A 21964-nucleotide genomic window follows, 5' to 3' on the forward strand; every position below is an offset into this window, starting at 1 on the left:
AGATCTCGATCATCTTTCTTCTTTCCCTTACATCACTCCCTCTGCTGTTCTATGTTCATTCGCACCCGCTACAGTAGAAGAGGTTTCTGCTCTGCTCCAGTCCTCCCGCACCACCACCTGCTCCCTAGATCCAATTCCCTTGCATCTCTTCCGTACTCTGTCTTCTCTTTCTCCATCTATCACTAAAATTCTCAATCTCTCTCTCTCCTCTGGCATATTTCCTTTGCTCTTCAAACATGCAATTGTAACCCCAATTCTAAAGAAGCCCAACCTTGACCCTAACTCCCCATCCAACTACCGACCTATCTCGCTACTGCCTTTTGCATCCAAGATCCTTGAAAGAGTTGTGTATGCGAGACTGACAGACTTTCTTGAGTCCAACTCTCTGCTAGACCTGATTCAGTCTGGTTTCCGCACTAAGCACTCTGTGTAAACGGCACTGACCAAAGTATCCACTGATCTACTCGCTGCAAATTCTCGTGGTCACTACTCTATCCTAATTATCCTTGACCTGTCTGCGGCTTTTGACACCGTTACAGTTCATAATGAATGCGATGGCAAGGCTCACCTTCCTGTCCGCCCGCACCTTCCACGCCTCACCCCTCTGTCAGTCCCTGCATTGGCTTCCTGTAAGACATAGGGCTCAATTTAAAATTCTGGTTCTTGCTTTCAAATCTCTACATAATGCTGCTCCCACCTATCTATCCTTCCTTATACACAAGTATGTCCCGTCTAGGCCCTTACGCTCTGCTGAAGACTTACGTCTATCTTCTGTCCGTACTCCCACCTCTGATGCTCGCCTTCAAGACTTCTCAAGGGCGGCACCGCTCCTGTGGAACTCACTTCCCTCCTCTGTTAGATGATTACTCAGTCTCCACTCCTTCAAAAAATCATTAAAAACCCACTTCTTCATAAAAGCGTATCAATTAATATCTGTTAATAGCTCCCGACTGATTTCTCTCTTGCAACTGTCATTAGTCTACTACACCTTTTGTGTCACTTTTGTGCCATTCCCTCTAGCATGTAAGCTCATTGAGCAGGGCCCTCAACCCCTCTGTTTCTGTGTCTCTAACTTGTCTGGTTACAACTACATGTCTGTTCGTCCACCCACTGTAAAGCACTGCGGAATTTGTTGGCACTATATAAATAATAACATAATTAATAAGTGTAAAAACATACTGAATGCAACTCCATTATGTTGATACATGGCGATTTAAATCGTATAGAATGAAGATCTCTCGTGAATAATAATGTACCATAATAGAGTACATTTGGTGGCAGAGTATAGCAAGTAGCTCTATTATAAAAATATTCATCAATTTCAAGTATATTTAGGCATCATTTCTCTTGGTTAGAAACAGAGACAAAATAATCAGTTTCTTCAAAAATCCAGAATCTTTCTTGTTTTAATAATTAACTAAGGCCTGGCTGCCATCTTACCTTCTTGAGTGCCTTACAACAGACCAGCACATCTCCCTGCAAATATCCGCAATATGGGCAAATCCTCACAGTCCCCTGCCGTGGGGAAAACCCATGACCTGAAAAGGAGGCCCCTAACATCTTCACTGCGCTAATATCTGGTCACACTAGAGGACCTGGTGACTCTGTCACATGACCCAGGAGACTAACCGTCCTCAAACATATGATGTTAATCTCACACAGAAGAGAAAATAGCCCAGTCAGTAAAAAAAGGGACAAAACATTTTTTAGATATATAAATGAGAAAAGGAAAGTAAAACAAGGATTAGTTATATTAAAACCAAAAGAAGGAAGGTATGTAGAAGCGGATAAAGTTCTAGCTGACTGCCTGAATGGATATTTTTGTTCAGTATTTACAGATGAAAATGAAGGAAAGGGACCTCAGTTAGCTAAGAGGACAAACGTCATTTGTTATATGTGAGTTTACACAGGAAGAGGTTCTATTTCAACTGTCAAAAGTAAAGACAAATAAGTCGATGGGGCTTGATAGAATACACCCAAAGTTATTAAACAAGCTTAGTGGTGTACTAGCAAAACAATTAGATTTATTTAACCAATCATTAATGGAAGTAGTCCCAGAAGACTGGAAATTAGCAAATGTTGGGCCCATTCACAAGAAAGGTAGTAGGGAGGAGTCAGGCAACTATAGGCCAGTAAGCCTTACTTCAGTAGTGGGAAAAGATGGAGAGCTATATTCCTTTGGATCCCAACGATTGCTCTTGTAAGAGCAGCCTGCTTCGCTCTTTGGACTAGGAAAGGTCTACCCACTGGAAGCTGAATCCCGGTCTGGGGTCCAAGCTGCAGCGGTTTGTGGGGTTTACGGTGCTTATGATACAGAAGGATTACTAGGAAGCAGTGACTGACTGAGGTACCCAATCGGGGTGCCAGGCGGTCCGTCACAGAAAGGTTAAAGGATATTAACATGTATAGCTTGGAGGAAAGAAGAGATGGGAGGGTATATGATAGAAACATTTAAATACAACGGAAACAACATAGTAAAAGAGGAGACTATATTTAAAAGAAGAAAAACTACCACAACAAGAGGACATAGTCTTAAATTCGAGGGGCAAAGGTTTAATAATAATATCAGGAAGTATTACTTTACTGAGAGGGTAGTGGATGTATGAAATAGTCTTCCAGCTGCAGTGGTAGAGGTTAACACAGTGAAGGAGTTTAAGCATGCGTGAGATAGGCATAAGGCTATCCTAGTTATAAGATAAGGCCAGGGACCAATGAGAGTATTTAGAAAATTGGGCAGACTAGATGGGCCGAATGGTTCTCATCTGCCATCACATTCTATGTTTCTATATCCGATTCCTAATGCACTTGCATCGAGTGAAGCTGACACCCAAGCATCTCAATTCAGAGGTATGGAATGACATGTGGAATTTCTCAATAATATGGGAAGGTGCAATAATAAAGGGCTTTGCGGACTGGCAGAGCAGGGGGAATGCCCGACTCCCCTTACCAAATGTCTAAGGGAATATTTCAACAGCATCCTAGACAAGAGACCCCAAGAGGCCCATTGAAGTTTCCAGAGCTAACAGAGTCTTGTGCCCAAAAGAAACTCCAGATAGCCCACACAATACATGCTGTCATGAGAACTGTGGGCTAAAAGAAAATACTCTGAGGAAGGCCAGATACTCCAGCGATCACATATCGTAACAGTACACTACAATTGTATGCAGACCTGTCTCCTGCGACACTAGGTTATCAGAGGGCCCTGAAACCCTGCACGGAATTAAAGAGTCAGGTATCGCTGGCAGATGCTGATGGGCTTGCTAGTCTTTACACCATCAGGTCCACACTTGGTTTGCAGCCACGAGGAGTTTGTTTCTTTGGGCTGGGAACTAAAACTACCTGCCATTAATATGAGGTGGTCTGATCTGATGGACTTCTACACGTTGAGCCCCAATCCACTCATGTCTCACAGTGAAACTCCCTGACTGCCAATTAGGATTACCCCTGCTGCATACCTTGCACACCAGAACCACCTCACACTGCTTGAAAACATCTGGAACAATCTGTGGAAGAGTCTGCCACAATATCCTGGATGGGCAACGAAGTGGACAACTGCTTGAGATGACCGGTCTTATGATCTCCTGAGACAGTCATACTAGCTAGCTGACCAACATTTTTCCCTAACACATAGCTTGGGACTTTCTGTAGTTCCAATTACCATGCTGGAGCCAAATACACATTTTATGAAACCCTGCCCTAGACTAGACTAATGAACTCCAAAGAGACACCTTGATCAACTTAAAAAAAAAACACAAAAACAAAACGTGCCAATGCAGAGCCAGACACTAGATGCACCACTATAACCTTGCCTTGACGCTCATTTCCAGCCCAGGCATGTGGGTGTAGGGAGTCAGGAGGTGATGATCTCCTGCATGCTGGGTGGGACCTGGGGCGACCTTATTGTCACCATCCAATCACCTATTACTACTATAATTACCTACAAGTAGACAGGGCGATAGATAACAAGGGAGATGTAATTCTCTATTGTCTAAAAAATGTATATAGGTTTGTAATGAGATCGCAATGACTAGTCCTTCGAGGCTGACCGCAGGGCACTCCCTCTCTTTTTTCCAGTCTGGATACCACTATGATCATGGCTCCTCCAAAGAGTGTTGACTCCTTATCGGAGTCTTAATTGCGTATTGGGTGCCTGGCTTGGCACTAGCCACTACTCTAGAAGCAGTTTTCTGGAGGGTAAGCCTCTCTGTCCCGCATGCTCAGGGCAGGGGGATTCTCTTGCCCTGCACCATCAGTGCCTACACAGGTGCAACATACTCTCACCTTGCGGTCTCTGCAGCCAGCAGCCGTGCGTCTGCATGACTAACACTTGCGGCATATTAATGGAGGCCGGCCGCTGCGGATCCACGGCTAATTATACCCCCACGTCCGCCCATGTGGATAACGACGTTTTGGGGTCAAAGACCGATCTCTGTAATTTAAACAAAAAAAAAAAAATTACCTTTCCTCATTGCCCTGTCGTGGTTTCCCTACTGGTTATCCGAGAGCGCGTTCCTGAACAGTTATATTCTGTTTTTTTACTTTGGCTTTGACTTCTCTGTATTCTGGTATCCCTGACCTCTGGTTTTCCTTTATGGTTGTGTCCCTTTCTGTGTCCCCTGACCATTCTTTTTTTTTTTTTTTTTTTTATTCTTTATTTTATTGTGCAGAGTTAACACAAGTGCCTGCAGTGCCACAACAGCAAACATAGGCTGTTGTTTTCAACAGTGGGTTGGCATCAGTAAGCATTGCACAGTTTAATTTTTTATCGTCGTGGAATCAGCTATTAAGCCGGGCATGACTGGTCCAGAGGGAACCAGGGAGTGAGTTGTCCTGGTGTACAGATCAGGCATGTGTAGTGTTGTGTGTGTGTTCTAGGGTATTGCTCTACAAGGCGAGGCTTTGGGTATATGGCATGAGGTCTGTTGTGTCTCCCTATGTCTGTCTGTTGAGTCCCCAGTATGGGAGGGAGCTGTCACTACAGCTGTGGGTTTCCTCTGGCTGGTACGCATCCCCTATTGGGGACTACCCCCAACCCCTTGTGTGAGTCCGTCTGTTTGTGTTTATAGGGTTTGGGCTGGGGGGAGGGGGGTGGGTGCATTGATGGGTGACCGGTTTGTGGTAATTCCTGCCGTGAGTGGTTGTGTGCCTCGGCTTCTGGAACATATCTAACCGGTGTGTCGATGTATGGAGGCTAAGTCGATGGGGTCTTCACAGATGTGGTATGACACAGTAATAATAATAAAAAAAAAACAGTCTTCCAGCGGTCCATCTTCCCTGTTGCCCCCGGTGGTTGAGACGATAGTGCTGCTTGTCTTTCCTCTAGAGAGGCCCAGAAGCGGTCGAATATCTTGTCCAGTCTCTTCAGAGATTGCTGGATGCTGTCCGAGTATTCTCTCTTGGGCTGTGTGGATTCAGCGCCACAAGGTGGGACTGCAGCCACCATCTTGACAGAGGGAGCTGCGTGCTGAGCAGGATCAGGTATAGTGTCTTTGGGTCTCGGTGAGGCTTGTGGCTGGCTTGCAGGGACCGGGATAACCCCCACCGGTCCTGTGGGGGTAGTAGGTCTGTGATGTCCCCTTGCCAGTAGAGAGCTGCATGCCATGCGGGAGAGCGTCCGCCTCGCCTCCCCAGCTAGTTCTCCAGGCCCCGCCAGGATCTCCGACAAATGTTTGGTTTGGCATAGAGGTAAGGTGGGTCGGGATTCCCCGGTAGGCTCGCGGCTGGGGTAAACTGCATGGTCGGTCTTTTTGGCGTGCTGGGACGCTATATAGCCGCTTGATTCTCCATTTAGGTGTGGAGCTCACATGAATCGCGTCCAGCTGCCATGAAGCTCAGGCCCCGCCCCCCCGTGGCTTTAGTTTTTTTTAATCGCTATATTAATCTCTGCTGTTGATATGGACTCCTTCAGATTCCCAAAATGAGCTTTGGATAATTTAGGAAGCTTTATTTTTCCCAGGAAACTTTCCATATTTATTGATAAATATCTATCAAGTAACTTATAGAGATTAGAATAAAATTCTTGGAAGGCTTGGCCTATCTTGGATGGGTCCAGAATAGTCGAATCACCTTGAATAATCTTAGCTACCATCTTTTTTGCCATTCATTTTTTTAATCTGCTAGATAGTAATATGCCATGTTGCCTTTATAGTACCAAGTTCTTTTCAATCTCTCCAGGCAGGGTAACGTTCGTTTTTAGGATCAGTAAATCATAAATTTTTTCTTTAAGTAATTCGATCTATAACTCAATTCTAAACTATGTTCCGTTTTATTTTCTTGCTCCACTTCATCCAAGTCGATGTATAATTACGCTAAATTCTTAGAATTGTTCATTTTCTCTTGTTATCCAAGTTTAATTAAGTGACCCCGAATCGTACACTTATAAGCACACCAGGTTACCAGGACTGATACCTCATCATTGCAATTTTCTTTGAAGAAAAAGTCTGTTGCTACTTTAATTTGATTTAAATATCATGGGTTATTGCAAACGTTCATTTAACTGCCAATTAGATCTGTCTTTGAACGTATCCTCCTTAGAGTAATTGTAGCATTATGATCAGACCAATGTATATTAATAAAGATTTTTTTCAGTATTTTTTTCATTTCTGGTTCAGCAATAATGAGGTAAATTCTTGAGTAAACCAGGTGTGCATAGGAAAAACATGTGAAATCATTTTCCATAGGGTGCCAAATTCGCCACAGGTCCAAGACGTATTTTTCTCAGAATATCATTAAAGCTCTTGGTTGAGTATTTCAGGTGCAGATTATTCTGATCTCTAAATAAACTCTTCATTTCTATATCTGGGTCCAAGGTGCAATTAAAATCCCGCAGGTATATTATCCTCCCTTGTCTAATTTGATCCCCCTCCTTGAATATTTTACGAATATATTTTATGGGTGACTTATTTGGGGCATAGATATTAACAATTGTATAACTTTGATTATTGATTTCACATATTAATATGTGAAATCTACCCTCTGTATCTTCTTCCTGATGAATGCATTTAAAAGCAACCCTGGCTGAAATAAGCCTAGCTACCCCTCTTTTCTTTTCATTAGACATAGATGAGGCAAAAAATATGGGTAATCTTTGGACTTGAACCATTGTTTATCTGTCGAGCACCAGTGCGCCTCTTGAATTCCACAAATCGTGATAGCCTTAACTTTTAAAAAATTAAGAAAAATATTTCACTTCTGGGGGGAATTTAAACCCCTGACATTTAAAGAGGCTAATTTTAGCATATCCTCCTTAAACCACTTTTGAAATCCCCCAGTAGCTCCATCCGAGGACCAAGATATAAGCATGACCAGTAAACACAGAGTGACAAGACAACTGCACGTTACAAAAAACAGACCCCCCCCGACTCCCTTGCCCAGGGAGAAGCTTGTCCTCTTGTTGTGCATTACCTTGTGTTAAGGGTGTGCCGACATTAAGCTACCGCTCTAGCGGTTGAAAGGAAGCAAATTAAGACGGAAACTCTTTAGCCCAATTCGGCTATCTTATTGTTTAGAGAATGCAGAGTAAGCAAAAAAAAGAGAGAAACCCCCATAGGTCCGCATTTGACTTAGTGCACTAAAACCGAGCCTTGTAGTTGAACAATTATCTTTACACAAAAAACAAAATGCCAAATACTAGTAGTGTACATTTAAAAACCCTAATGAGAAAGAAAAAAAGAAAACAAAAATCCTGTTTAAAGTGATTAAGGTATTAAACCTTACGAATCAAAACTTCCTTCCCCCCCCAAAAAAGGATGGACCTTGTCCATTTAAAATTGTTTAGAATCAGTGTATCAGAATCTTTAAGGTGTGAATTTAGCCTTATAATAACACTTCTTACTATTAAAACATCCTCCAAAAAATTGTTACATCACCCATTACTAGTGTTGTCACGAACCCGAAATTTTCGGTTCGCGAGCGGCGAACGCGAACTTCCGCAAATGTTCGCGAACCGGCGAACCGCACGAACCGCCATTGACTTCAATGGGCAGGCGAATTTTAAAAACAACAGGGACTCTTTCTGGCCACAATAGTGATGGAAAAGTTGTTTCAAGGGGACTAACACCTGGACTGTGGCATGCCAGAGGGGGATCCATGGCAAAACTCCCATGGAAAATTGCACAGTTGATGCAGAGTCTGCTTTTAATCCATAAAGGGCAGAAATCATCTAACATTGACACCTGTCCTCAAAGCCCAGCCCTGATACACATTGACACAGAGCAGAATAGAGACTGTTCCCCCTACATAGGGTCACTTGGCAGATATGGATTGACACCTGTCCTCAAAACCCCTGATACACACTGACACAGAGCAGAATAGGGACTGTTCCCCCTACATAGGGTCACTTGGCAGATATGGATTGACACCTGTCCTCAAAACCCCTGATACACACTGACACAGAGCAGAATAGGGACTGTTCCCCCTACATAGGGTCACTTGGCAGATATGAATTGACACCTATCCTAATGATCCCTGATACACACTGACACAGAGCAGAATAGAGACTGTTCACCCTACATAGGGTCACTTGGCAGATATGGATTGACACCTGTCCTCAAAACCCCTGATACACACTGACACAGAGCAGAATAGAGACTGTTCCCCCTACATAGGGTCACTTGGCAGATATGGATTGACACCTGTCCTCAAAACCCCTGATACACACTGACACAGAGCAGAATAGAGACTGTTCCCTGTCCACAGAGACCATGATACACACTGACACAGAGCAGAATAGAGACTGTTCACCGTCCACAGAGACCATGATACACACTGACACAGAGCAGAATAGGGACTGTTCCCCCTACATAGGGTCACTTGGCAGATATGGATTGACAAATCCCTGACAAACAGCTACCACATGCAAGGAAGGCAGCAGGGGCGCAAATGACCCACTCCCGACGCGGGAAGGTAGTGACGACAAATAACAATACAGGACTCTTTAGAGGCCCTGTAATTGTAATCAGTCCACTTGAAATCCTTTAACTTTGATCAATTGGAGGGAAGTCTGGTGCAGAGCCACTGACCCATGCGCAGGGCCAGCCTTAGGCCTTTGGGCGCCCTGTGCAAGAAATCTTCACCCTGTCACACCCATGTGCAAGAAATCTTCACCCTGTCACACACACACACACAGGCAGACAGCCATACACACGCACACACACAACTGCGACTGACTAGGTTTGTCACCTCCTCAAAAGGACGCATGAGCCTACAGGCATTGCGCATGAGCGTCCAGTAACGTGGCAAAAAAATTCCCAGCTCCCCAGAGGCTGTCCTAGCACCCCGGTCATACAAATATTCATTAACAGCTTTTTCTTGTTGGAGCAGGCGGTCGAACATTAGGAGTGTTGAATTCCAACGTGTAGGGCTGTCGCAAATCAAGCGCCTCACTGGCATGTTGTTTCGCCGCTGGATATCGGCAAAGTGAGCCATGGCCGTGTAGGAACGCCTGAAATGGCCACACACCTTCCTGGCCTGCTTCAGGACGTCCTGTAAGCCTGTGTACTTATGCACAAAGCGTTGTACGATCAGATTACACACATGTGCCATGCACGGCACATGTGTCAACTTGCCCAACTTCAATGCCGCTATCAAATTTTTTCCGTTGTCACACACCACTTTGCCGATATCCAGTTGCTGCGGAGTCAGCCACTTTTCCACCTGTGCGTTCAGGGCGGACAGGAGTGCTTGTCCGGTGTGACTCTCTGCTTTCAAGCAAGTCAAACCCAAGACGGCGTGACACTGCCGTATCCGGGATGTGGAATAGTACCTGGGGAGCTGGGGGGGTGCCGTTGATGTGGAGCAAGAAGCAGCGGCACAAGAGGACTCAGCCGAGGAGGTTATGGAAGAGGATGGAGTAGGAGGAGTAGAGGAGGTGGCAGCAGGACTGGCTGCAATTCGTGGCGGTGTCACCAACTCCTCTGCAATGCCACGCATTCCTTGCTTGTCAGCCGTCAGCAGGTTTACCCAATGCGCAGTGTAGGTGATATACCTGCCCTGACCATGCTTTGCAGACCAGGTATCAGTGGTCAGATGGACCCTTGCCCCAACACTGTGTGCCAGACATGCCATGACTTCCTTTTGCACAATCGAGTACAAGTTGGGGATTGCCTTTTGTGAAAAGAAATTCCGGCCGGGTACCTTCCACTGCGGTGTCCCAATAGCTACAAATTTTTTGAACGCCTCAGACTCAACCATATTGTATGGTAAAAGCTGGCGGGCTAATAGTTCGGACAAGCCAGCTGTCAGACGCTGGGCAAGGGGGTGACTTGGTGACATTGGCTTCTTACGCTCAAACATGTCCTTGACAGAAACACATGACTGTGGGCAGATGAGCGGGAACTGCTCAAGGCGAGAGACGGAGTGGCGGATGGTTGAGAGGGGGCAAGAAGGACAGCAGTGGTTGACGTGGCTGAAGATGCTGGACCAGGAGGAGGATGGCGGCTTAGAGTAGGCGTGCTGCTTGTACTCATGTGTTGATCCCATAGGCGTTTGTGATGTGAGATCATGTGCCTACGCAAAGCAGTTGTACCTAGGTGGGTGTTGGACCTCCCACGACTCAGTTTCCTTTGGCACAGGTTGCAAATGGCATCGCTGTTGTCAGAGGCAGACACACACAAAAAATGCCACACTGCTGAGCTCTGCAATGACGGCATTCTGGTGGTGGACACAGCATGCGTTGATTGGCGTGCTGTCGGGCTGACCCCGGGTGCCGATGCATGCTGTCTGACTGTGCCACTAGCTCCTTGCGACGACCCCCCCCTGCTTCCAACTCGTCTCCTCCTCCTCTCTGTCTCCCCATCTGAACTTTCGCCCTGTTCTTCTTCTTGCCGAGCGGGCACCCACGTGACATCCATGGACGCATCGTCATCATCAACCGCTTCGCTTGTATCTGACAACTCAGAAAAGGAAGCAGCAGCGGGTACAACATCATCATCATACCGTACCCCCATGTGTTTAATGCTGCCTGCCTGAGACATATCCCTGTTATCTACATCCTCTAGCAATAATGGTTGCGCATCACTCATTTCTTCAAACGGGTGTGTGAATAACTCCTCTGACATACCAAGTAAAGCGGCTGTGGTGCTAGTTTTGTGGTGGTGGTGGCAGGCGGGTGAGTGCTATCTTGAGAGGTGCCTGAAGCTAAGCTGGAGGAGGATGGTGCGTCAAGGTTCCGAGCGGAGGCTGTACAAGATTGGGTGTCCTGTGTTAGCCAGTCAACTAAGTCCTCAGAACTTTTCAAGTTCAGGGTACGTGGCTTCTGAAAACTGGGCATTATTCTAGGGCAAAAGGGAATCACAGCACCACGACCACGACGGCCCCTGCGGGGTGGCCTGCCTCTGCCTGTCATTTTTTTGGGGATTAGTGGTACTATGCGTGCAAGCTACTGTGAGACCAGATATGATTGGCAATGTGCACTGGAACAGTTCTGCAGAGCACACGCTGAAGGAAGGACTGACAGAGCCGCTTGAAGACAAGTAACTGCTATTCAATCTATAACAGTGAAAAACAAATTTTGGTTTTAAAAGCACGCTATAGAGACACCAAATATGATTGGCAACTGTCAAAGCACGCTGGAACAGGTCTACAGAGCACACGCTGAAGTAGGCCTGACACCCAGACGCTTGCAGACAACTAACTGATCTTCTATTACAGTGAAAAAAAATGATTTCTTTAAAATCTAAAGCTTAAGCTATTGTTAAAACAGATATGAGTGGTGGCACTGACTGTGCAAATGGGCAAGGCATCCAACCTGACACAGAAGCTGTCAGGCAGGCAACTGCTCTTCTATCACAGTGAAAACAAATTATTTATTTTAAATGTAAAGCTTAACCAATTGTTAAAACAGATATGAGTGGTGGCACTGGGCAAGTAGGCACAGTATCCAATGTGAACCTCACACAGAAGCTGGCAGGCAGGCAACTGCTCTTCTATTACAGTGGAAACAACATTTTGGTTGTAAAAGCACGCTATAGAGACACAAGATATGAGTGGCAACTGTCAAAGTACGCTGGCAGGGTTGTGCAGGGCACACGCTGAAGGAAGGCCTGACAGAGCCGCTTGAAGGACACTGACTGTCTGCTATTAGCTTACACTGGAAACCTTTTTTCTTTGTAAAAGCACGCTAAAGAGACACCAGATATGAGTGGCAACTGTCAAAGCACGCTGGCACAGGTCTGCAGAGCACACGCTGAAGTAGGCCTGAAACACAGACGCTTGCAGACAACTGCTCTTCTATTACAGTGAAAAAAAAATATTTATTTTAAATGTAAAGCTTAACCAATTGTTAAAACAGATATGAGTGGTGGCACTGGGCAAGTGGGCACAGTATCCAATGTGAACCTCACACAGAAGCTGGCAGGCAGGCAACTGCTCTTCTATTACAGTGGAAACAAAATTTTGGTTGTAAAAGCACGCTATAGAGACACAAGATATGAGTGGCAACTGTCAAAGCACGCTGGCACAGGTCTACAGAGCACACGCTGAAGTAGGCCTGACACCCAGATGCTTGCAGACAACTAACTGATCTTCTATTACAGTGAAAAAAAATGATTTCTTTAAAATCTAAAGCTTAAGCTATTGTTAAAACAGATATGAGTGGTGGCACTGACTGTGCAAATGGGCAAGGCATCCAACCTGACACAGAAGCTGGCAGGCAGGCAACTGCTCTTCTATTACAGTGAAAAAAATTTATTTATTTTAAATCTAAAGCTTAACCAATTGTTAAAACAGATATGAGTGGTGGCACTGGGCAAGTGGGCACAGTATCCAATGTGAACCTCACACAGAAGCTGGCAGGCAGGCAACTGCTCTTCTATTACAGTGAAAAAAAATATTTATTTTAAATGTAAAGCTTAACCTATTGTTAAAACAGATATGAGTGGTGGCACTGGGCAAATAGGCACAGTATCCAATGTGAACCTCACACAGCTGGCAGGCAGGCACCTGCAATTACATTACACAGGAAAAAAAAAAAAAAGCAGCCTGATGTTCTAGCCCTAAAAAGGGCTTTTTGGGGTGCTGTCCTTACAGCAGAGATCAGATGAGTCCTTCAGGATTGTAGTGGACACTGAATACCCTAGCCTAGCTATCAATTTCCCTATCTAATCAGCAGCAGCTAAACTTTCCCTCCTCTCACTAAGCATGCATCTTCCGAATGAATCGAAAATGGATGCTGGGAGGGAGGTTGGAGGGTGTGGAAGGGAGGGAGTGCTGCTGATTGGCTGGAATGTGTCTGCTGACCGAGAGGCACAGGGTCAAAGTTTGCCCAATGATGACGAATAGGGGGCGGATCGAACTGCGCATGTGTCCGCCCGCCGCGGCGAACACGAACACGCTAATTTCGCCGGCGGACAGTTCGGTACATCACTACCCATTACCTTTAAGTCATTGTCTTCACTTAAAATATGTAATACCACACTATTTATGACTGTGGAATTTTTCTAAGAAAAAGTTTTTTTTTTGTTTGTTTTTTCCTTCTCCCCTTTTCTCTCTTTCCAAGTGGTATTGTGTCTTTAAGCTCCCTATATAAACTAATCAATAATCCTATGTTAGTGAAGCCACAATATCTTATATTTTACTAATCTTTTTTAAGTAGGTGGCATATTAAATCTTACAAATCTAAAGGCATCCTTCTCTTTAGTACATACCTATTATATAAAAAAAAAACACTCCTTTACATTATTCATTTCACTCTTCCCACACAAAAAATAAATACATTTATAAATATCTCTTCTCTTCCTCCTTCTGCCTCCCTCCGCCTATCTCACGTTTCCCATTTATGCAAGATCATTAGATAAAAGCCACTGTTGTAAGCTTTTCGGGTCTTTGAACAGTTCTGTTTTTTCTTTGTAATAAATTCTTAATCCAACTGGGAATGTCCATGCGTATTTTACATTATTATCCCTTAATTTGGAAGTATGAGCCATATACAACTTTCTGGAATTCCTGGTAGCGGGAGATATATCATTATATATTTTTAGATATTCAAATTTAGAGTCCTTTAGAGACTTCAATTTTAATGGTGTAGTAATTTTAGCCTTAAATGAAAAGGAGTGCAAACTCGCGATCACTTCTCTTGGTATATGAGCTGGTAAGCCATTACATTTTGGTATCCTATGGACTCTTTTGATGATAAATGGAAGATTGTCCAGTTGTAAGCCTAGAAATTTAAAAAACTCTTCCAGGTATCCCTCCAGGTGCTGTTGTGGTATGTTTTCTGGAATTCCCCTTATCCTTATGTTATTTCTTTGTGCTCGGTTGATCAATTCTTTGTTCCAAAAGTTTTATTTTTTCTTCCATTTCAAGTTGTTTTGTACGATTGAGTATTCAAGTTATTCTTGCAAGGATGACATTTTCATATTTAATTTAGATATTTCCTCTTTAAAAGTTGAGGAGACAACCTGAATTTAATTTTTAATTTTTTCCATTTGTACTACAAAACAATTATTTAATACCTTTCTATCAATATTTAGTGATTCACTCAGCAAGGAGTTCAACAATTGTTTATCATTGCTTTTGTCTGTTTCATTCAGGCTGTTCGTATCTTCAACTCCATAATTTGATGGTTCGAGTTGACTCAATCTTCTTCATGAGTTGTGTCTGTCTTGTGGCGAGAAAAAAATTGGAGACATTTATCTCCCTTTAATTCACTTTTCTGCTCCATTTTTCCCCCCTATCTTTCTTGCTCCCTTGCTTCATTTTTTTTTTAGTTGTCATTTTGCTTAGGAAGCATGAAGAGTAATCTGGAATCAAAAAATAGTGTATTCTCTTTTCTAAGGTCGTTTTCAATTTATAGATCAGTTCCCTTGATCCACTATATGGGCTTGTTTTAATTTACGCCTTTCTGCAGAGAGTGGTGAAATTAATGGCTACCACTCCCGTTGGACTTAGGCACTTCTTTATGTAGGACAGAGTTCACCTCAAGTTACACCACAAATTACTTGCTTTAGTTATAAACTGCAATCAACGTCCCCTTTTAGCTTCGGCCATTTGCCAATTTTACCACAAAGTGAATAAATGTAAATGGAATTAATCAGAATCTGGACTTCACTTAAATCATCCTAAATACCGTAATCTTTGTCACTTCACATGGGCTGTTCAGTTTTTCGTCTACTAAGCATCATAATAATTCAATCAAGTTAGCTTCAGATGAATTAGAATTGTAAAAAGGTGTTTAAACATTCAGCTTCTGCAAATTAACCGCAAGTGTCACCACTGTCATAGCCTCAAAAGCTCAATTTCCTCAATTCACCATTTAGATGACACGCCCGTGGGCTGCAAGACGGACGAGAGGTAGCCCTTTTAAGTATACTTTTATATCTTTATATTACATGCGTTTCAGGTAGTTTGTTGTGTGGTCTCGTAGGGGTTCCACTTTCTTTATGGACACCACGTGTAAATAGCTTTCGAGCTGATCTTATCTTGCACGGTTTACCACCTTGGCTCCCTTTATGATTTAAGCCGGCAACAAATATTTAAATTTTAAAACATTTTCTTCCCGTGCAAAAAGGTTTAGCTACACATGGTAAATGTAAGAGGTATTTAAAATAATTTATTCTCTGTACGGTCTTTTTTTTTTTATAAAGGTTATGGTACTTTAACCCCTTAAGGACCAAACTTCTGGAATAAAAGGGAATCATGACATGTCACACATGTCATGTGTCCTTAAGGGGTTAAAGGGACACTCAGATTACCATAAACACTACAGTGTGCTGTAAGTAATCAAACATTTTTCTAATGGTTTGATTTCTTACCTGTGATCCACAGGGTGCCACTCCCTGCCACTTCCTTCGCAGTCTGAAAGTTGGAAGCTCCTGCTACAAAACAGTCTGACTACTTCTTACACTGCTGAGGTGCATATCCATAACCAGAAGACCGTGGTGTAGTGGTTATGGAGTGTTCCTTTAATTTATTTATCCATAGCATGCGTTTATACAGTTTTTTTTATACTTGGAAAAAACATGATGCCATTGCAATTTTTACCTTTTTCTGTGCCAAGTAGGATTGCATAAATATGTTGCCGGGCAAGCTTGTAGACTAGAGCTTGTCCAGGGATCTCCTGGTCACATTCATCTTCCAACGTGTTACTGCAATCAGTCACTCCATTACACAAGACATTGCAGATCATAGTGTTGTCTCCTTTATAGTGATGATCTAAGACAATCTGAAATTACCAGCAAAACCATCAGTTGGTCTTTATTTATTTATTTTATAGCAGCTGACATTAAACACATTTTTAAAAATGTCTTTTAATTGCATGAATGTTAATCAGCAATGTCATCATCAATAATATATTTAAAACAGATAATTCAAATGCATTGAAATAAATTAGTAGTGAGAACCCATAAAAACAGTGTTGGTGATAAGAAAAGCTATAAAAAAATTATCAAATGTAAGAGAACAAAAAGTATATTATATACGCACACTCACAGTGCGGCACTGACCCAGGAAGCACCTCTAGTGGATCTCTGAAAAAGCGGTGTTTACATTAAAATGCCTTCAGGGACAGGCTATAGCAGTGATGGTGAACATTTTTAAACCCGAGTGCCCAAACCGCAATACAAACCAACTTTTTTCCTCAAAGTGCCAACACAGCAATTAAACCTAAATACAGAGATTTAAGTTTAGAAAAAACAACTCATAGTGTTGCCTTTCATCCCACTCACCAACGATACGAAAGCACTGTCGCCGCATTGTCTGCTGGGGGTCTAAGGCTGCTGACCGGAGCACCACGACAACTAGGGTGACCACATTTCCTAACTGCCATTCAGGGACACTTACTTTCATGAGTGCATTTCATCAAATTTATACTTGAGACTGGCAAAAACATATCTGCCAGTGCATTTTTCAGTATTTCTGCAAACATTTACTGGCTACTTAGACACACACATACTCACAGATACACAGTGACACACACATACACACACACACAGATGCACAGACACACTGATACTCACATATATACACGGACACAGATACTCGCTGACACACACAGATACACACATACACATACCTAAACATACATTTACATTTGTTAACCATCCTCTGCTCCCATACCTTTTGTTTGCAGGGAGGTTAATGCCTGCAGTCACTTCCTCCCAGCACTCTCTGCAACATTAAAGGGGCCCAGCCTGCCAAAGGGCTGCAGCACCCGACCGGGCCCTAATTTCTCGATCTTAAAGTCCCTTGGCATGCCGGTCCTATTTTTTTATATTTAGATGTGTATGTTGTATTTGTGCGCATGTAAGTTGTTATATTGAATATGTTCCAGAGTAGTTTGTGGTACCTATGAATTAGGGATCGACCGATTATCGGTTTTGCCGATAGTCCGATTTTTTTGTAAATATCGGGATCGGACAATAATCACCGGTAAGAAGGGGAGAAGGAAAGAACACTATGGGACAGGGGAGATGGAAAGAATACTGGACGGGGCGAGAAAAGAACACTATGGGGGGAGAGAGGGGGACATTAAGGGAGGGCACTAAGGTACAGGAGAGGGAAGGGAAAAGAAACACTGGGGGGGGGGGACCACTAAAAGAGAAGGGAAGGAACGTTAAGGTGAATGGGGAAGGGCACTAAGAGACAGGGAAGGGGGAGAGGGGCACTAAGAGACAGGTAAAGGGGGGGGGGGGGGGGGAGTTCTGAATATATTTACACACACACTGCATCCACTACACAAACACACACACACTACATTTTCTAATCAAATACTCACTGCATCCACTACACAAAAACACAAATATTCTTGAAAGCATAAAACAAATCTGACTGGCCTGTATATTTTGTGCATTTACCACTTAAAAACATTAAATACAAATAAAAGATTTGCTCATGTTCTGTTAATAGTAGATTTGTGTCGAAATTTTCATTTTTCAAAACGTTAAATGTACAGAATATCGCTAAGCTATTGGCTGTCGGCCTGAAAGTCCCCAGACTATCGGCTCTAAAAAAATCAATATCGGTCTAACCCTACTATGAATGTGAGCTGTGTATGTGGGTTGCTTGTGAAATTGTATGTGGATGATATGTCACATTGGTGTATGTGTGTGAGGCTGCTTGTAATATTGCCTGTGAGAAGCTGCTTGTGGGGTTGTTTGCGTTTATGTGGATTGTCAGTGGTGTTGTGTTTGTGGGGACTGTTTGCAATATACGTATGTGGGGGGCTTATGCTGCACCTATGTGTTAACAGTGTGGGTGGCTTCGCTGGGGTCCATTGGGAAATGGGCTGGCCAGGAAGAGGTCAAGGGCAGGGACTGGGGACTGCTCTACTCCAGTGTGAATTCCCATTCACAAGTGCTGGGAGAATGTGATCTGAGATAACTTCCTCCAAGTGCTGCAAGGTGTAAATTTAGGATGGTCTCTCACCACTTGCAATCATCACTCGATTTGCACTAGCAGATATCTGAAGTTCCACTAGGACTCCTGATTAACCAGAGCCAGATTGTCGCACAGCAGCCTTGAGTGCAGTCGATGGCACATGTGCCATAGGTTGCTGATCCCTGATCTAATCACTAACAGAGAAGTTAGGTGGGATGACCGGCCTTACTGGATTTTACGGAGATATATATAGCTATACACATTTTAGGAGGGACAAAGTAAATGGGAAAGGGACCGAGGCTAATATCCTATAAAGTCTTGCACAACAGGAATTTTTTGCCAGACAGCAGTTTATGTTCTTTACTTATAGAAGCACTTAGCTGAACTAAAACAAAGAATGAACAAAAACACAGAGAAAAAATAAATACTTGTGACACAAAGTAAAATCTATGTGATTTATTTGAAAGCTGTGTGTAAATATGCTTAACTGTCATTTACCAGGTTACTTTCAAGTGATGGGTATGCTGCTGTTAATGCTTTATGGAAAGTTTGTGAGTTTTGTCCAGTGCTGTGGAGTTGGAAGCAATCTTGGGTTAATGGAGTCGTGGTACCATAAATTAGAGAGTCTGAGTCGAAGGTTTTGTGTATCAACTCCACATCCTTGCTTCTGTTTTAAACTTATCCCACTACATTGACAGCATAAACCAACTGCATCAGGTCTGCTCATGTCTCTACATCAGATTTGCAGCTTGTCAAGTCAAAAAAAAGGTTAGGATGGGTTTAACCGTTCTAAGCAGGGCCATACTTTCAGAATTAAAAATAAATAGCTTTTTTGCGCTTCACACTTCTATGGTTTTCCTATCTTTGTCCCAGTATTTGTTTGGCTAACAGTCCCCTTCTACTTTAACCCTTCTCACCCTGCTGACACAACCTGGCATAGGAATACCAAGTCCACCATTTGTTCCCTTTTTCTTCTTGTTCCTATGCTCCAATTTCTTTCACCACACACCACTTACCGTATTTTTTGCTCTATAAGACACACCTGACCACAAGACGCACCTAGTTTTTAGAGTAGGAAAACAAGAGGAAAAAAAAAGTTTTCCTTACCACCCCCTCCCCTGTCCCACAGTGTTCTTCCACCCACTCCCCCCCCCCACTCCCCTGTCCCACAGTGTTCTTTTACCCACTCCCCTCCCTCCCCTGTCCCACAGTGTTCTTTTACCCACTCCCCCCCTCCCCTGTCCCACAGTGTTCTTTCACCCATTCCCCCCCCTCCCCTGTCCCAGTGTTCTTTCACCCACTCCCCCCCTCCCCTGTCCCACAGTGTTCTTTCACCCACTCCCCCCTCCCCTGTCCCACAGTGTTCTTTCACCCACTCCCCCCTCCCCTGTCCCACAGTGTTCTTTCACCCACTCCCCCCTCCCCTGTCCCACAGTGTTCTTTCACCCACTCCCCCCTCCCCTGTCCCACAGTGTTCTTTCACCCACTTCCCCCCTCCCCTGTCCCATAGTGTTCTTCCACCCACCCCCATCCCATAGTGTTCCTTATCCCTCACTTTTAAGGAGGAAAAAAGTGCGTCTTAAAGATGAAAAAATACGGTATTCTCAATCCCAAATTGTCATCTCTAATCTCTTTCACTCACAGACGCATATCCATGATGTGTGAAAATACAATGTATTTCCCACAATTCATCCCTCCAAAAAAAACAAAACGAATATTGCCCTTTAATTTCAAGCACACATGTTTAGGTTTTGATATAATATGAGCATCAAGTGTAAAGTTTAGCATACAATAACCCATACCTAATTCACATTGTCTACAGCAGAGTTGACATTGTACTTCATGAGAAGCATATCATTTTAAATTATCTGCTTGAAAATTACATTGTAGTAAAATATGTTTTTTTGTTGTACAATGTGCAATAAGATTTATTTTTGATTCATTGCATATTACATTACAAGCTGGCTAATGTCAAATCTGTGGATTATTAAAAATGTTCTGTATTTTTCGTACAAATGGTCTCAGCCAATGAATAGCGACTAGATCTGCTCCCAGTTTCATCAGTTCTACTGTGACAACTTACTGGTTGGTTTGCTTGTAGAGAAATGAAATTGCAGTGGAACAGCAACCTCTTGCAGACACTACTTTCCCAGGTGACAGAGTGTTACAGGAACCTGGGAGATCTAGGAGGGCATGGGTGCCTTTATTTACAGAGGAAGCAATGGAGCCAGAAGGGAGCAAACCAGAAGCGGTGTGAGGAGGTTCGATAGTAAGGGCTGGCAGCAAAGTCAATACGAAGGTCAGAAGCCAGGAAATCCACGAATAGGAAGCAGAATGCCCAAGGCCAAAGAAGTGTGGTCAGGGTCAAAGCCATAGGTTAGAAGCCAAAATGTTTTACTAGGAATCAGGAACTAGAAATCAAGAACAAAAACCAGGATGAGAAACCAGGAAACTAGGAGACTGAAGCAAGCACCAGAGAACAACCAAGCCCTTGATCTGTGCTTGGGTATTTATAGGGAGAGCTGATCATATGACCGGCCCCTACTGACAGAGTTCCAGTGACTATAAAGGAGTAGTGATGGGACTGTGCACCATCTTGGCTATTCTAGAGTCCCTCCCCTCTCTCTCTCTCTCTAAAGCCTCCATCACATCGGCTCTCCAGAATACCCTCTGCATGCTACACTGGTGTATGCATGGCCGCCTCCATCTTGCTGCCACCGCGGTGCCTAAGCGGAACCCGGCGCCCGACAGCAAAGAAGAGCTGTGGGAGAAGCGGCGAGAGCACAGCAGGACAGAGCCTCAATACCCCAAAGGACTCCGAGTGACAGGTAAGTGCCGGCAAGGCATGTGACATCTACAAGCAAGAAGATAAAAGGAGCGGCTGTAGTGGTTATGCTAGTAGAAGAACCCTTTAAGTGTGGTCGGGAAGAAATGTAATATTGTGTCATAAATAATTTTATGCATGAAATAACAGATCTTTTTTTTGTATTTGATCTAATGAAAATTTAGCAAGTATTATTTTTATATGCAAGGCTCTAGAAAAGCTCTGTTACTCTGTAATTCTCAGAAAGATCTACATAAATTGCATCAGCCATTTGCAAATATGTACTAGAACGTAGTCTCGAGATTGCATATCACACAAATATAATACACATAACAAAAGGAAAATAACAATGTATACACACACACACACACATAATATATATTTGTAGTCTGGGACAATAAGCAGAGTTATTGTAGTGGTGTACAAGTCGTTTGTGGTGTGCCTAAACCGATGTTCGAGTAGGCCTGTAAAAGAGGGCCCACTACACCCTGTTCCAAATTATTATGCAAATGATATTTTTCTCATTTACCTAAATAATTGATGTAAATAACAGTCAGCATAATTCTCATGTTATCAACTATTAAGAGTACAATTCAAAATTTGTTGAACAAACCTCCTAATGATAACAGTATTTTTTTTTTTAAAACATAAAAAACGTACAATGCACTGTTCCAAATGATTACGCACAGTAAGTTTCAAAACACTTTATAGGTTGTAAAGAACTGAAAATTTTCATTTGTTGCGTTTGCAGCATATTTACTGAAAGCAAACGCTATTTCACTTATAACAACATTTTAACTTTTTAAACATTTTAACAGGTCACGTTAC

General features: G+C 43.3%; 1 protein-coding gene across 1 annotated transcript in view; it reads right to left on the reverse strand.

Annotated features, from left to right (window-relative positions):
* The window catches only part of FAM120B (family with sequence similarity 120 member B), a 144931-nt gene that overhangs the window by 88983 nt on the left and 33984 nt on the right, over nt 1-21964 (reverse strand). The window contains exon 3 of the mRNA XM_063443360.1: nt 15979-16159. Coding sequence (XP_063299430.1) covers nt 15979-16159 — 181 coding nt within the window. The remainder of the gene's footprint in view (nt 1-15978; nt 16160-21964) is intronic.

The sequence above is a fragment of the Pelobates fuscus genome, chromosome 2, assembly GCF_036172605.1.
Source record: "Pelobates fuscus isolate aPelFus1 chromosome 2, aPelFus1.pri, whole genome shotgun sequence".
Taxonomy (NCBI): Eukaryota; Metazoa; Chordata; class Amphibia; order Anura; family Pelobatidae; genus Pelobates; species Pelobates fuscus.